The sequence below is a fragment of the Elephas maximus genome, chromosome 4 (assembly GCF_024166365.1).
Source record: "Elephas maximus indicus isolate mEleMax1 chromosome 4, mEleMax1 primary haplotype, whole genome shotgun sequence".
In the NCBI taxonomy this organism is placed as follows: Eukaryota; Metazoa; Chordata; class Mammalia; order Proboscidea; family Elephantidae; genus Elephas; species Elephas maximus.
In genome coordinates, this window is record NC_064822.1 from 94,428,646 (window position 1) to 94,445,605 (window position 16,960).

Below are 16,960 nucleotides of genomic sequence, written 5' to 3' on the forward strand. Positions count from 1 at the left end.
AATTCATTAATTTGTAAGTGGTATTTCCCAGATCCAGACATCAGCAAGGGACTACTTTAGAAATAATCCTAAGATAATAATACATCACATAAGATAGTATAGTTTTTATTTTTGAAGTTTCATTATACTTATAAACATTTGATCTGAAAAGTTTTTTAATTAACATGTCAGAGACTGGAAGAAAATACTAATAACTCCTAATACATAAATTCCAAACAGTCTTGGTAAAATCCACAGTGATATTCTGAACATACCTACCTGCCCCTGGGAACAGGGCCATCAACAAATAGTCATTCTGCGCTGAATCCTGTCTCTTCCTCACCACCTACACTTTCCCAGGTACCTGTCCTCAGATGACTGAATCATACACTTCTCAGGCTGTAGGAACTCCATTTCCTCCCCCTTATCTCCGGAGTCAAAGGTCTGAAATCACCACCCACTCCTCCCACGTGAGTGGAAAATTAATCAGAGAAACATTTATTAAGCACCTTGCTAATAATGCAAGGCAGTGACTGTAACTCGTGGGGGGCTTCAAAGATAAACAAGGCAAAGTCACTACTGGCGGCAGGATATGAATGTCTAATACTGACTGCCACAGAGATGCATTACTGAAGGGCTCTTGGAATACAGAGGAGGCAGGCATTACCTGCACTGCACAGAGCCACCCTCCCTGGCTAATTCTGTGATAAGACCTGCCTCCGCCCTTCCTCATGACTACCTTGTTTAATTTACCTGCTTCTGTAAAACCCGGCATTTTCTCCTGCTTCTCTGGGAAGTTCCTCATTAGTGAACATTCTCCCTATTGCAATAGCCTGAATAAAATAATTTTGTTCGGTGAATTTGTCTTTCACACAGAGTATCATCTTGCTTTGACTACAATCCACAGAAAGAGAGCTAAGATTTCTGCTGGTATGTGAACAAGGGAGTCAGACATTTTGATAGGGGAGCCTGCCACAGCATCAGATGACAGGAGACCCAGCTCTCACCGCTGAACCTTGCCACTCTTGGTGATCCATCAGATTAGTAGTGACACAGTGTGCTGTGATAAAACTGTTAGGCCATGGCAAATGAAGAAATGACTGTGGCCCAGGCTTTGAGAAAGCCACATGCTCCATGCAATGGTCTCATAAAAGCCTATTGCTTCAATTACATTGGGGCTTCCCTGCAACACTACATTTCAGGATCTTCTATGACTGTACCACGTGCATGTTTACAAATAGGCCCAAGTGTATACACACATATGTGTGAATACAGAAAAATGCACACACACTTCACCACCTGCACAGAAGCCAAAGGAGAAATACCCTAATGTCTAATCTAATGACTACCATGATTTTTAAACAGAAGAAAAATGAGGTAAGTAGTAGCATTCCCAAATTCCTATATGTCCTAAGAGTAAAAACCAAGGAAACTGATAAGAATGGACATATTTAATGACTGATAGAAGAAGGAGGTGCCAAACTATAGCCTATGCTCCAAATCTGGGAAGCTGTCTGTACTTACAATCAAACATAACAGACACAAAATAATAAGCTCTGCATTTTACTGGAACAAAGCCACACTCATCCCTTTACATACTTACAGTCTCTGGCTGCTTTTGTGCCACAATGTCAGTCCCATAGTTGCAACAGAGATCATGTGGTCACAAAGCCAAGTATTTACTATCTGACCCTTTATGGAAAAAGTCTGCCTATCCCTGGAATAAAGCGTCAAAATTAATGCCTTACTACCAATAAAGGGAACAGCTCCAAACCTACTAAATTAAAAGCACAATTAAAACATCACTACTACTACCTTTTCATGAGTTCTTTTTTCAAATGAAACATAACTGTACTGAATTTATAGACTTTCCAGTTTTGTGTAACACAAAATAACACTGGCATCTATTGGACTAAATAGGAACAGGGGCTCAAGGACTACTTCTGCAGAATTAAAAAAAAAAAAGGGTTCTAAAAAGTAAGCTGAACAATGAACTGTATTAAATTTGCTAAAACAGTATCAAAAGCCCTTCTTAGCACAGAACATACCCTAATATGTTAATATTTCTCAAATCTAATATAATTGCCTTTTGTGAGACAATACTTACATTTTCTTTTCCAGGCTCACTGGTTAAATTAAGTAATGCAGTTCAGGAATATCTGTCTCATGGTGTGTCCTGACTGCAGCCTGCCTCCTCAGATCTAGCCCCCAGCATCTCCCCATCTCCCTGAGGACAGGAGGCACTCAGTCACTGTGGGTGCTTCTGCCTTCCTCTCTTAGTATGATTTTCGCAGAACTGACCTTCTCTCTCAACTCTGCACTCTTCCCATCACCTGACCTATAGATCTTAGGATGCAAGGTTGCAGAAGTCTCCAGCCTGCCACCTGAGCTACACAGATTTTTGGACTTGCCGACCTCCACAATCCCATGAGCCTGTAGAGGTTTCCAGCTTGCCACCTGACCTACAGATTTTGGATTTGCCAACCTGTCTCAATCCCATGAGCCAGAAGGAGTCTCTAGCCTATCATTTGACCTATATATTTTGGACTTGCCAGTCTCCACGATTATGTGACCCAATCCTTTGAAGCAAATCAATCTGTATCTATTGTCTCTGTATCTATTGGTTCTGTTTCTCTAGAGAACCCTAAGGACAAACCAAAACCAAACCCATTGCCGTCAAGTCGATTTCGACTCATAGCGGCCCTATAGTGAGCCTGTAATTTTCATCGTTTATTTTATTCTAAGAGATGTACAGCGCAAGCCATTTTCGAGGACGTATTTGAAAAATTCAGGGAGGTAAAATGTTGTACTGAAACTCTAAGACACCTGTGTAGCAAGATGATTGTAGTTCTAGCCTCATAAACCTAATGGTTTTCTCCTCAATCTACCCTGCCAAGCAATGTCTTCTCATTGAAGGGTACTGAATTTCAAGGAAGATAGGTGCTTGATATGTAAGTTAACTGGAATGTGTCCATAGAAGAATTCTGATCAAAAAGGGGAAAACAGAGAACAGAACTTCAAATTCTCATGGACTCCAGACTTCCTGGAACCATGAAGGTTGGATGAACCCCTGAAACTGTTGCCTTGAGATAATCTTTAAACCTTAAACTAAAAATATCCCCTGAAGTATTCTTAAAACCAAACAACAGTTTAGCTTAACTAGTAAAAAATATCTCCCATGACCAGTGTGCTCTTTTAAGAACTATCTGCATGGGATCAGATTGACAACAGCAACTGGAAAGATTAGATAGGAATCTTAGGGGGCAGAGAATTTATGTTAATGGAGAACAACAACTTAGAAAAGGAGGGTGAGAATGGTTACAAAACCTGAAAAATGTAATCAATGTCACAGGTACATGTAGAAACTGCTGTATTGGTGTTATGTTTTGCTGTGTATATTCTCAACAACAACAGAATAAATGATGTTCAGTAAGATATTAATTACATATAACTGCTCAATGTGTAGACCAGAGGGTTTAGAGGGTTGTAAGTAGAGGGGTAATGAAAGGAGAAAATTAATGGTTTTTGTCTACTCTCTCAAATTCAAACACAATTTAAACTATGAGGAAAAAAAATTGAGAGCAATTGTTTCCGCTTTTGAGAAGCATTTCAGAAGACCTCTTCACACTACTGTTAGGCAAGTTTCTTCAGGTAGCCCCTGAAATGGCTAATAATATTCTGATTCTAGAGCCCACAGACAGAATTGTCCTGTTACCACTAAAAAGTTTCAACCCTACGGAGTGGCCTATTTTCCCTCCCATCTGAGATGAAGAGAATTGGCTTTTCTTTAGGATCTCCCTCTAACCTTCTCCAAAAACTAGGTGACCTTTAAAGGGCACAGCAATTTGTCTTATCATGAGGGAAAAATCTCCAGACTAGGGCTTCATTTACAAATCTGACTATTACCTGTACTGAATGATGGATTTAGTGTTCAGTTGGAAATGAACTACCCTGAAGCAGCAACTCAGGAACTATATTCTTTTTAAAGTATCTTTTTTCTTTTTTTTCCTGTTATATGGTATTAAATACACATTAAAAAACAGTATAAACTTCATGATGAGTTAGGGAAAAAGAAAACTTTGGCACAGTCAAAATTCTTTGTGCATTTTTTTTTAATGAAATATGGATATAAGTCCATCTTAGCAGCAAAGCAACAAATATAAAGCCTTCAAGTATTACCTGTCTACTTACTAAGACAATCTAGACTGTCAATACAAATCAGGAAAAATGGCTTGAAAAGCTCAGAAGTAACCTGAAAAACGTTTCCCTCCCCCATGAGTATGCTGAGTGGAAAATCTCTTCTGTGCTGTTCTTTATCCCCATGTAACAAGAGAGTCAATGACATTTTAATGTAAAATCCAAGAGCTATTCCAATTTTGTGTAAGATCATAAAAGTCCTCTGGGGTTTAGAAAATCGAAGGCAATCCTTATTTAAAGCCACACTGAATTAAACAGAGTTTCTTTTAAATAAGTCGTCAAAAAAAAGACCTTTACTAAAAACTGAACAATGTACATTATTTTAATAGTCCTTCAGTTTACAGTTTAAGACAAGGATAGAGAATTAAGGCAGCATTTTACTTGACTTTCTGTTTTTAATATACTCTTTACCATGTGAGAAATATATATAAGAGCCTCCCACTTTCACAATTTCTGCAATTGCGCAGTAACTTCTGCAATATCATATATAGAAATATTTTCTTTGCCAACATTCAGAAAAATATGGGTCATCTTGCTGAGAAACGATTTATCAATATGCTTTTCAAGTTCATCTAGTAAATAACATTTATGCATTACTTTGGGCCAGACAATACTGTACTACCACATGGAAAAAAATACAAGCAAACTTCCAAAAAAAAAAAAAAATCAGGAAAAGAGGCTACGGTCCTCTAAGTGCACAGATGTCAACTGCAGTGAGTATTCTATTGTGGTGGCATTATTCTGAGATTGGGTTTCCGAAGAAACTTTTGGAAGAATTTCTATCAAAATATGATAAGTATCTACCCTCTTTGACCTCTCTGTAGGATACGATTTGGTGAAATGGCCACAGACAATATCAATTCACAGGAAAATAAAATGACTTTTGGAGAGATAAGACTTGATAGCCTAATTGCAAAATCACTGGAGGGAAAAAAAAGAGAGAGAGTGGTACACATTCTATTGCTATACCCAATAGATGTGACCCCCCCGCCAAAAGCTGGAAGATAAATCAAATCATGTTTTAAACTGAACTCACAGGAGGGTCTTGAATAAATTCCAATCCCTCCAATGCCCTTTCCTTCAGGGCTAGAGACTAACAAAGGCAAAACACAGAGTCAACATTCACCCAGGTTACTTAGTTCATTAGCTGATAAAATTAAACAATGTAAATCTTGGTGGCTTGGATGTTTTTGCATAGATTATACACTGCATATTTAACCTGAATGTCCTACAACAGTGATGACAGACTGAATTTCATTCTGAAACATTAGACGGTACCTTTGTGTTGCTCCTTCTCACACGTACCCAAATATTAAGATTATAGTGACCAGAGAGTGACCAACTTTCTCACTGACATTCTTTATTTCAATAAAAGCTATCTTGGAAGTTTCTATGATCTACCCATTGCTGTCGAGTCGATTCCGACTCACAGTGACCCTATAGGACACAGCAGAACTGCCCCATAGGGTTTCCAAGGAGCAGCTGGCAGATTGGAACTGCCAACCTTTTGGTTAGCAGCTGACCACTTAACCACTGCACCACCAGGGCTCCTTCTATGATCTAGGTAATCCAAACTATTCATTCATTCATTCATTCATTTCTTTCCTCCCTCCCTCCCTCCCTCCCTTCCTTTCCTTTCCTTCCTTCCTTCCTATTTATGGAAATCCTAGTGGCGTGTATATGCACATACACACACACACATGCACACACAGGACACACAACAAAGCTATTTTCCTTTAAAAATAAAAAAGGTCCATAAACATTTTTGTCTTCCCTGGATTTTCCCTCTGTTGCAGATTTTTAAGAGGCTGCTCTTCACTGAAATCTGCAGTCAATTTCTCTGTTCTCTCTCTCTCTCCTTTTATCCAAACTGTTATTGTACTTCATACTCTAAAACCCTGATTCTTCCCCTGGCTTTTTTCTGTGGTTCTAATAGCACCACTTGCACGTTCTCTAGGGAGAGAAAGATTTCCTTGTTTACGTTTTCTCCCCAGTGATTCTGCCTAATTACCACACTCCACAGAGAGAGATGAAGCTTTATGTGAAACTTCCCCTAAGCCCTGCCTCAGGGGTTCTTAGAGCTGGGCCCAGGGCCCAGGAATATAACTGCTATTCTCTGGTACAGGATAGAAAAATAAAAGAAGTCAACTAGACAGCACTATCAAATGAGGCAGCAAAAAGTATATGAATAGATAGCCCTCATTTCTGGATCCTTCCCTAAGTCTGATTTCAGAAGAACCTCTTTTGTTGGTTGATTTTACTTTTCTTGTTGTGGGAGACAATTATGAACAAAGGCTCCTTACAAAAACTCTTTGCCCTTCTACATGCCCAGAAAATTAAGAAATGACCATCTTGTGATATGGGCAGACTCTACTTTAATACGTTGCCTAAAAGATTTGCCCAGGTGGGGAACTCCAAACTCTTTTAAGTTCATGTCTGTCAAACCTGGAAAAACAAGGCAGTCCCAGTGAGTTCCAGCTCTCACAGGTTTCATACAGTTCTGAGAGCCGGAACTCATCAGGACTGCCCTGTTTTTCCCTGTCTTACAAGTTTTCTGCTTTTGACAGGGTGCAGTCTTACCGTTTTTCTATCGTTCTCTATTAGTGGAAATACTAGCTTTCCTTCTCTGACAGGTTTCTGTCTTATATACCAAAAAAAAAAAAAACCAAACCCACTGCCGTCAAGTCGATTCCGACTCATAGCGACCCTATAGGACAGAGTAGAACTGCCCCCATAGAGTTTCCAAGGAGCTCTGTCTTACACAGGTTCCAGCTTTTGTAGGTTTTATTGTATATCAGATATTTAATATAAATATATAACCAGTAATAAAAAAAAAATTGCCATGTAGTTGATTCTGACTCACAGCGACCCCATGTACATAATAAGAGTACAACTGGGCTCCATAACGTTTTCAATGGCTGATTTTTTGGAAGTAGATCAGCAGGCCTTTCTTCTAAGGCACCTCTGGGTGGACTACAATCTCTAACCTTTTGGTGAGCAGCTGAGCACATTAACCATTTGCATCACTAAAGGACATACAAATATATACAAAAAAATACACTTACCTACACAACGATGCTAACCACGTCAAGTATATCCATATTAAAAAGAAAAAAACAGAGCATACAAAAATAAAAATAGTAATTATGGGAGTGTAGTAGCATTATGAAGGAACCCTGGTAGCACAGTGGTTAAGTGCTCAGCTACTATCCAAGAGGTCTGAGGTTGAAACCCATTAACTGCTCTAGGGGAGAAAGATGTGGCAGTCTGCTTCTGTAAAGAGTATAGCCTTGGAAACCCTATGGGGCAGTTCTACTCTGTCCTCTGGGGTCACTATGAGTCCGAACTGACTGGACAGCAATGAGTTTGGTTTTGGTCTACCAGCATTATAAAGTCCCTGGGTGGGGCAAATGTTTGTACTCGGCTACTAATTCAAAGATCGGTGGTTTGAACCCACCTAGCAGTGCCTCGGAAGAAAGACTCGGTGATCTGCTTCCATGAAGATTACAGTCAAGAAAACCCTACGAAGCAGTTCTACTCTGTAACACTTGAAGGTCACCATGAGTCAGAATTGACTCGATGGCAACAAGTTTTGTTTTTTGGTTTTTTTTTTTTTTGGTTTTAGTAGCATTGTGGGGGTGTTTTTCTTCATTTTTTTGGTAACATTATTATATTGCTTTTTAAATTAAAATGTGTTTATTTTGGTTTTATTATACATATAAAAGCAGTATATCATCTAGAAATATTAAGAGAATACAATTTTTAAATGAAACCAGTATGCAGTTTTAAAATTCATATAAATGAAATCCACGTACCTGAGCCAACCTCTTTTTCCTCTTCTTCAATGTTGTTTTTGATACTATCATATTCCTCATCAATGGTCTGGTTACCACGCATCTGAGATAAAATCCTGCGGGCTTTCTGGGTCTGTCCTTTCTGAATAAGCCAGCGAGGGCTTTCAGGTAAAAAAAGAAAGCCAAAAAACTGTATAACTGCTGGAATTGCTGCAAGTCCCAACATGTACCTGCAAAAAGAAATCCATGTATTATCGTAAAATCTGGTCTTGCTAGCAGTGAGTATGAATAAAAATTTGCATTCACCATATTGAGAACAATATCTAATGATGCTAAATTAGTCAGAATGATTTTCTTTTTATTAGGTATGTGTGACCAAAAAAAGGATACATTTATGCTGTATGAAAAATAAGACAGAAAAATCTAATTTTTCTCTCACACACAATTTAGAATGAAAAAGAATGATCAAAAGTCACAGTAAGTGTGTGTATGTAATCTGAACCAAAGACGACATGCAAAACGCCACAATCAAATATATCTAATTCTGAATTTTGCAATACAGGCAGTCTTTAGGTTACGAACACAAACCATTCCTAAGTCTGTCTTTTAGTTGAATTTGTAGGTAAGTCAGAACAGGTACCTGAAAAACGTTTCTCAGCCAGATGATTCCAAATCACAGCAACACTATAGGACAAAGTAGGGTTTCAATAGGAGCAGCTGGTAGATTCGAACTGCTGACCATTTGATTAGCAGCCACAGCTCTTAACCACTGTGCTACCAGGGCTCATTTGATTCTTATTTAGCGTTAGTTAGTCAAATGTTTGGAGCCCTGGTGGCGCAGTGGTGAAGAGCTCGGCTGCTAATCAAAAGAGCTTGGCAGTTTCAATCCACCAGCAGCTCCTTGGAAACCCTACGGGGCAGCTCTACTCTGTCCTATAGGGTCGCTATAAGTCGGGATCAACTCGACAGCAATGGTTTTTTTTGTTTTTTCAGTCAAATATTCGTCTTACTATATAGCATATATTTTACCTTTCTACGCATATAAAATACTTAAGAAACACTTCCAAACCACACAATGTTTTCATGAGCATCACAAAGTAGTACGTGCATTTGTTATGACGAACCATTGTACGTAACTCAAATTTTCAATATAGCAGGTTTTATGGCAGCCCGTTCATAAGTATAAGTTGTCCATAAGTCAGACGGTAGCCCAGGGTCTCCCTGTGTAAAATGTGCTACAATAACAATCTCTGTCATCCATTTTAAAAACGTACTTTCATTACCATAAATGCCCGAATTTATTCCTTTACAGTTATTTCTGCTCTGTGAGTGGTTCGTTATGATTTCTAACAATTTGCTTATTTTAATTCTCCATCAAGCATCATGTTCGCCATCATTAACTGAGGTGGAGAAGCCCAAAGCTGAAAAAAGGTGGAGTCAGAAGCAAATGACTGGACTAGAAATCATTTAAAATTTAGAAAAAGCTCCTCAAATTATTTTAAATTATTTGTCATCTCCTTTGAAATGTCTATTACTACTAATGGCTGGCAAAATTCTAATAACAAATTAGCATATCATTTTAAATCCTTCAGAGGAATAACAAAAAAGAGTAATATGAATGTATCAACATGAAAGATCTTTCCAAAATATACTGACCACTGGAGGGACCTAACATTTCTAGGCCTCAATTTATTTGAATTGAAGGGATTAGATTAGATAAACTTTAAGGTTGCTCTCAACTGGAAACTCCTCTGAATCTATGATGCCTGGATGTGTTCTGTTAATCCAAGTTTCCTGGGTATGTTCATGATGAGCTCAGAAGGCTGACACAGTTTATGTAACATTCCATAAAAAAAAAAAAAAAAAAAAACATACTCACTGGTATTTACGAGTCAGTGAAAAGTAACCTGACTAATGCATTTTCCAAAGTTATTCTAACTCTGGCTAAACCCAAAGTATAGCAGCCTCGAAGGTTCCAGATACATATCCTGTGAAAGAAATTCACTATTTTCCAGGTAATTTCATTTTAATTCCAAAAGCAATAGAAGAATACCTCCTACTACAAACTAACTAAATCTACACATTAGAAACAAAAATTACAAAGATTTAGAAAGTAAACATTTGACATGTAGTATTAAAAGAAATCTTATGAGAAGTATTTTATACTTTAATCCATGGGTTGTGATAACTATACCAATAGTTAATCACTAACTCCTATACTCACGCCTACAGAACAATTTTTTTAAACCTCAATTTATATTACTGTACCTTGTTGCTGTTGTTCTGTGCCATCAAGTTGATTCTGATAGCAACCCCATGAGACAGAGTAGAACTGCCTCACAGGGCTTCCTGGGCTGAAATCTTTGCAGCAACAGATCGCCAGGTCTTTCTCCTGCAGAGCTGCTGGGTGGGTTCAAACCACTGGCCTTCCAGTCAGCAGAGGGGTGCTTAACCATTGCATCACCAGGGCTCCTATATAACTTATTATAATAAGTTATCTGTCCCACTCCATTGTATAATATTTAACTTTGTATTTTGCACAACATCTAGTAAATTATCTTGCGCATAGTAGGCATTTAGTAAATATTCTATGAAATGATTTGAAAATAATTATGTATCTAAATTTTCTGTATTAACCAAACAGAAAATAATTGTGCTCCAGACTCATACAGCAGCATTTTATGGATTATTTAGCTCTGCAAATTTACTTGCATAGTAATTGCTTCTAATCAAAGCATTCATTATTCTACATATCACCAGAGCTCTCCAGACCTTCTCTCTTGGATGAGTCTTCAGGTAAGAGCTAGAGAGGTCAGCTCACATAAATGTATATTTCTGGCCTCTTGCCATAAGATGTTAACTTGCACAACCAAAACTGTTACTTAAATGTATGTTTTATTGCAATAAATGAATGAAATTTCTATTCAAGTTGTGTTCTCTCTTAAATAATTTAAAAGAAAAGGTTATCTTATACTGCCAATTGTTTGAAAGAAAAGAGACAGGCAAGGTTGACACTAAGTATACTGGATTAGGAAATAACGTTCTAAAGAGAAAAGCCTTTATGTCCATTTCTCTATACCTCTCATGATCTTTACTTCTGTTCTCCAAAATCCTTTAGTGATGAATTAAGATTAAAGTGTTGTACAGGCTACTTCAAAGCAGCACTTGAAATTTTAAGGCCAAAAGGTACTCATGTAACACTTTGCACTTTACTAAAAACTTGCTACTTAATCACAGAGCCAATACTTTTTAAAAATTGAGGGGAAAAAAAGGGGAAGAGGAAAGAGAAGGCAAAAAAGTGAAAATATGCATATTAGCCTATGCTTCTTAAGAGGAGCTACACATGACAGAATACTTTAGCCCTCTTTTCTTCTGAAACCTGGAAGTCTCCAGAGTTTGGGTCTGAAATTTCCAACCCAATGCTCTAAAACTGCAGCCCTGGTAGCACAGTAATTAAGAGCTATGGTTGCAAACAAAAAGTTGGCAGCTCGAATCCACCAGTTGCTCCTTGGAAACCCAATGGGGCAGAGTTCTACTCTTTCCTATAGAGTTGCTATGAGTCAGAATCGACTCAATGGCAACGGGTTGGGTTGGGTTCAGTTCTGCTCTAATACTGTTGCTGTTGTGCGCCGTCAACTCATGGATCTGACAGAGGACAACTGCCCCATGGGGTTTTCTAGGCTGTAATGTTTATGGAAGCAGATCGCGAAATCTCCCTCACTCCCCCCCGCCCCGCCCCAGAGTAGCTGGTGAATTCGAACAGTTGACCTTTTGGTTAGTAGCCAAGGGCTTAACCATTTTGCCACCAGGGCTCCTTGCTCTAACATGAAAGTGGGGAAACAGAATTCACACCCTGCTACCAACATTTAAGGATATTGAAACCTGTTTTCAGAGACTAGTCAAGGAAGAAAAAAAAAGTTTTATATTTTTATATTCTAACATTTTTTTTTATAGGGGAAAAAATGCTTTTATTTATTTCAGTTTACATTGTTTTAGATTTTTTTTTTCCCTTACAGTATCTCTGTGATGTAGAGTGGAACATAAACTAGATTGATTCTTGGTATTAATAATCGTATGTGTTTTTGTGATTACTTGGCTGTTAATATTACTGCTTTGATTATCATGTGTTGATTCAATTATATGAAAAAAGATCATGGGAAGGACAGAGAAATAAGTATGCAGAAAAACAGCCATATGTATTTACATAACACCTTATGGTTTTCAAAACTTCTTAGCAGTCTTAACTCTCATTTGACCTATACATCTGCCCTGTGAGGCAAACAGCAGAGGTATTGTCCTTGTTTTACAGATAGAGAGATATTGGATGACTTACTCAAGGACACTCAGATAATTTTCTAATCACTTGTCCGGAGCTGTCTTCCACCTTTACCCACACTCGTAGCATGAATTCTTATTACTGTTTAGATTACCTCTTATATCTCCAGAACCATATATTTAATGTATATATAACATATATGTATATATATTTTTTCCTCACTATATATTGCACCATCACCTCAACTCCACATCTTTTACATGAATTGATCATATTTTCCCTGTAACAACCCCCATAGAGTTACTCTTTAGGTTTACTTCTTTCAGCAGTACAGTTACCTCCTCACAGAAATGTGAAGCTATATTTAACCCTTCCTTTCCCTCAACATCCTCCCTCAAATCTTTTTTTTTTTATTAACTTTTATTAAGCTTCAAGTGAACGTTTACAAATCCAATCAGTCTGTCACATATAACTTTACATACATCTCACTCCCTACTCCCACTTGCTCTCCCCCTCTTGAGTCAGCCCTTTCAGTCTCTCCTTTCGTGACAATTTTGCCGGCTTCTCTCTCTCTCTATCCTCCCATCCCCCCTCCAGACAAGAGTTGCCAACACAATCTCAAGTGTCCACCTGATATAATTAGCTCACTCTTCATCAGCGTCTCTCTCCCACCCGTTGACCAGTCCCTTTCATGCCTGATGAGTTGTCTTCGGGGATGGTTCCTGTCCTGTGCCAACAGAAGGTCTGGGGACCATGGCCGCCGGGATTCCTCTAGTCTCAGTCAGACCATTAAGTTTGGTCTTTTTATGAGAATTTGGGGTCTGTATCCCACTGATCTCCTGCTCCCTCAGGGGTCCTCTGTTGTGCTCCCTGTCAGGGCAGTCATCGATTGTGGCCGGGCACCAACTAGTTCTTCTGGTCTCAGGATGCTGTAGGTCTCTGGTTCATGTGGCCCTTTCTGTCTCTTGGGCTCTTAGTTGTCGTGTGGCCTTGGTGTTCTTCATTTTCCTTTGATCCAGGTGGGTTGAGACCAACTGATGCATCTTAGATGGCCGCTTGTTAGCATTTAAGACCCCAGACGCCACATTTCAAAGTGGGATGCATAATGATTTCATAATAGAATTATTTTGCCAATTGACTTAGAAGTCCCCGCAAACCATGTTCCCCAGACCCCCGCCCTTGCTCCGCTGACCTTTGAAGCCTTCATTTTATCCTGGAAACTTCTTTGCTTTTGGTCCAGTCCAACTGAGCTGACCTTCCATGTATTGAGTGTTGTCTTTCCCTTCACTTAAAGTATTTCTTATCTACTGATTAATCAATAAAAAACCCTCTCCCACCCTCTTTCCCTCCCCCCCTCGTAACCACAAAAGTATGTGTTCTTCTCAGGTTTACTATTACTCAAGATCTTATAATAGTGGTCTTATACAATATTTGTCCTTTTGCCTCTGACTAATTTCACTCAGCATAATGCCTTCCAGGTTCCTCCATGTTATGAAATGTTTCACAGATTCGTCACTGTTCTTTATCGATGCATAGTATTCCATTGTGTGAATATACCACAATTTATTTACCCATTCATCCGTTGATGGACACCTTGGTTGCTTCCAACTTTTTGCTATTGTAAACAGAGCTGCAATAAACATGGGTGTGCATATATCTGTTTGTATGAAGGCTCTTGTATCTCTAGGGTATATTCCCAGGAGTGGGATTTCTGGGTTGTATGGTAGTTCTATTTCTAACTGTTTAAGATAACGCCAGATAGATTTCCAAAGTGGTTGTACCATTTTACATTCCCACCAGCAGTGTATAAGAGTTCCAATCTCTCCGCAGCCTCTCCAACATTTATTATTTTGTGTTTTTTGGATTAATGCCAGCCTTGCTGGTGTGAGATGGAATCTCATCGTACTTTTGATTTGCATTTCTCTAATGGCTAATGATCGGGAGCATTTTCTCATGTATCTGTTGGCTGCCTGAATATCTTCTTTAGTGAAATGTGTGTTCATATACTTTGCCCACTTCTTGATTGGGTTGTTTGTCTTTTTGTGGTTGAGTTTTGACAGAATCATGTAGATTTTAGAGATCAGGTGCTGGTCGGAGATGTCATAGCTGAAAATTCTTTCCCAGTCTGTAGGTGGTCTTTTTACTCTTTTGGTGAAGTCTTTAGATGAGCATAGGTGTTTGATTTTTAGGAGCTCCCAGTTATCGGGCTTCTCTTCATCATTTTTGGTAATGTTTTATATTCTGTTTATGCCTTGTATTAGGGCTCCTAGGGTTGTCCCGATTTTTTCTTCCATGATCTTTATCGTTTTAGTCTTTATGTTTAGGTCTTTGATCCACTTGGAGTTAGTTTTTGTGCATGGTGTAAGGTATGGGTCCTGTTTCATTTTTTTGCAAATGGATATCCAGTTATGCCAGCACCATTTGTTAAAAAGGCTATCTTTTCCCCAATTAATTGACACTGGTCCTTTGTCAAATATCAGCTGTTCATACGTGGATGGATCTATGTCTGGGTTCTCAATTCTGTTCCATTGGTCTATGTGCCTGTTGTTGTACCAGTACCAGGCTGTTTTGACTACTGTGGCTGTATAATAGGTTCTGAAATCAGGTAAAGTGAGGCCTCCCACTTTCTTCTTCTTTTTCAGTAGTACTTTGCTTATCCGGGGCTTCTTTCCCTTCCATATGAAATCGGTGATTTGTTTCTCTATCCCCTTAAAATATGACATTGGAATTTGGATCGGAAGTGTGTTAAATGTATAGATGGCTTTTAAGAGTAAAAGAGCTTATTTTACTATATTTTAATTACCTCTCACGATAAAAATATTTTGTTAGGAATAAATTTGCATGGCTTTGTAAAGCTTGATACACCAGATCAGGGGTAGCCCTGCGACATGAAGAAGAGAGCATGGGAACAGGCCTGGGTCTCACACTTCAGCTCTAGACAGACTAACCACCAAACCCCGCTCAGTGACTTAACACCTTAACTGTAACAAGTGATGGTCTCTATTTCATAGGACTACCGAGAGAAATGAAATCAGTCAGTCAGTACTCAGCACAAAGTAGATGCTCAGTAAAAAATGACTGCCCCATCCCTAGCTTCCCTTCTCAATCAATTCAACACATCTATCCTGGCAGCATCACGCACCCAAACTTTCAGCAGGTAGAACTAAACAATATCCTTCCTGAGGAAAAATCATTCCTCTGATGATGTCCGGATTGGAGTACAGGGAGACCAAATAAGAGCTTGCTTGGCTCTGGTACCCATGGAAAATTTAACATGACACTAAACAAGCAGGATCTCCATAGGCTTAGCTAAGGCAGTATTAGAGACTCACTAACAGCTCTCTAAATCCAAGGAAATCAGTACCAGTTCAATGACCGTGTATACGAGGGCAAGCAGTCTCCAAACAAGCAATCCCTATTGATATAGGAGATCTCATTATCATAAGTTAAATCAAGGGTTCTAAAATCCAGGCTTCACATTAGAATTATCCAAGGGGGCTTTTAAAACTTGCCAGAGTCCAGAGCCTACCCACTCTGAGGGATTTTGATTAATTGGTCTGGGCTCTGAGCCCAGGGAGTTCAATATTTTAAAAGCTCCCCAGGTGGTGCTAATGTACTTCAGGGTTGAATACCACCGATCTAAATGTTTCAAAAACTCAGGGTATGCAGGTCAACAACAAGCACCCAAGGCCCACACCTTAAGGTAAGTCATTTATCTTCACGAGATGGGACAACACACAAAGCTGACATAAAGAGAAAGTAGGTCAACTCAAGCAAAAACGCCAAGCTTTGATGAGTTCTAAAAGCTTTAGAATATTCTTTAGCATCATGATCATTCGGCGAATGATAATTTTTTTTTTTTTTAATTTTCTAAACTGAAGTTAACAGATGAGCCATTTTCCATGGTTTCAAACTGGTCAGACCCCCTGCTGAGAATCTGCATTTCCACCCCTATACACTGAATCAGAATCTACATTTTAACAAGATCCTCAGGTGATGGGGGTTGAAATGGAAGAAACCCGCTTGCAGCCCTTCTATTTTCCAGCACAACTGGCAGAACCAGCACCTGCCAACTAGAAAATTAAGGAGGGACCCTCTAACGGTAACCAATGCTTCCAAATGGTTAGGCCAGCTACCAGCAAAGGGGAGAAATTCCATCTAGTTTGCCACACATTAAGCATTCTTCCCAGGTCCAAGAACTGAAACTCTTGTGAACCAAAGACTGGGCATTCCTGGCGTCAGCCCACCCTGCTGTGACTGAGCAGAACTCACCTCTGCTGTCATCAGATGGCCAGGTGCCTCACACAAAACCAAACAGGACCTTCACTGAACAGTACATCTGCCACCATTCTTCTTTAAGAGGAATCATACTTCTCTCACTTAAACGAAACTAAAAAACAAGTATCCTCTAATATATGACTATTTAAGGCACAGAATTTTGCAGTTCATGGTAACTGCTCCCTTCTCTGAACTGATAACATGGATTAGCACAATATCTGTTCTCTCATAGTTCCACAGGGGTAATGATTACATTGCATATGCATGAAAATCAATACATTTTCAGTTTGGACATGTAATCATTTCACAACGATGGTAACAGTAATAATACTAGCTAATACTTATGAAGCACTAGTTACTATGTGCCAAGCTCTGTGCAAAGGGCTTAAGATACATTAACTCATATATCTTCACAACAACTTTACAAGGTGGGAAC

General features: G+C 38.9%; 1 protein-coding gene across 1 annotated transcript in view; it reads right to left on the bottom strand.

Annotated features, from left to right (window-relative positions):
* The window catches only part of SLC2A13 (solute carrier family 2 member 13), a 380,110-nt gene that overhangs the window by 279,166 nt on the left and 83,984 nt on the right, over positions 1–16,960 (bottom strand). Inside the window, exon 3 of the mRNA XM_049882832.1 lies at positions 7,992–8,200. Coding sequence (XP_049738789.1) covers positions 7,992–8,200 — 209 coding nt within the window. The remainder of the gene's footprint in view (positions 1–7,991; positions 8,201–16,960) is intronic.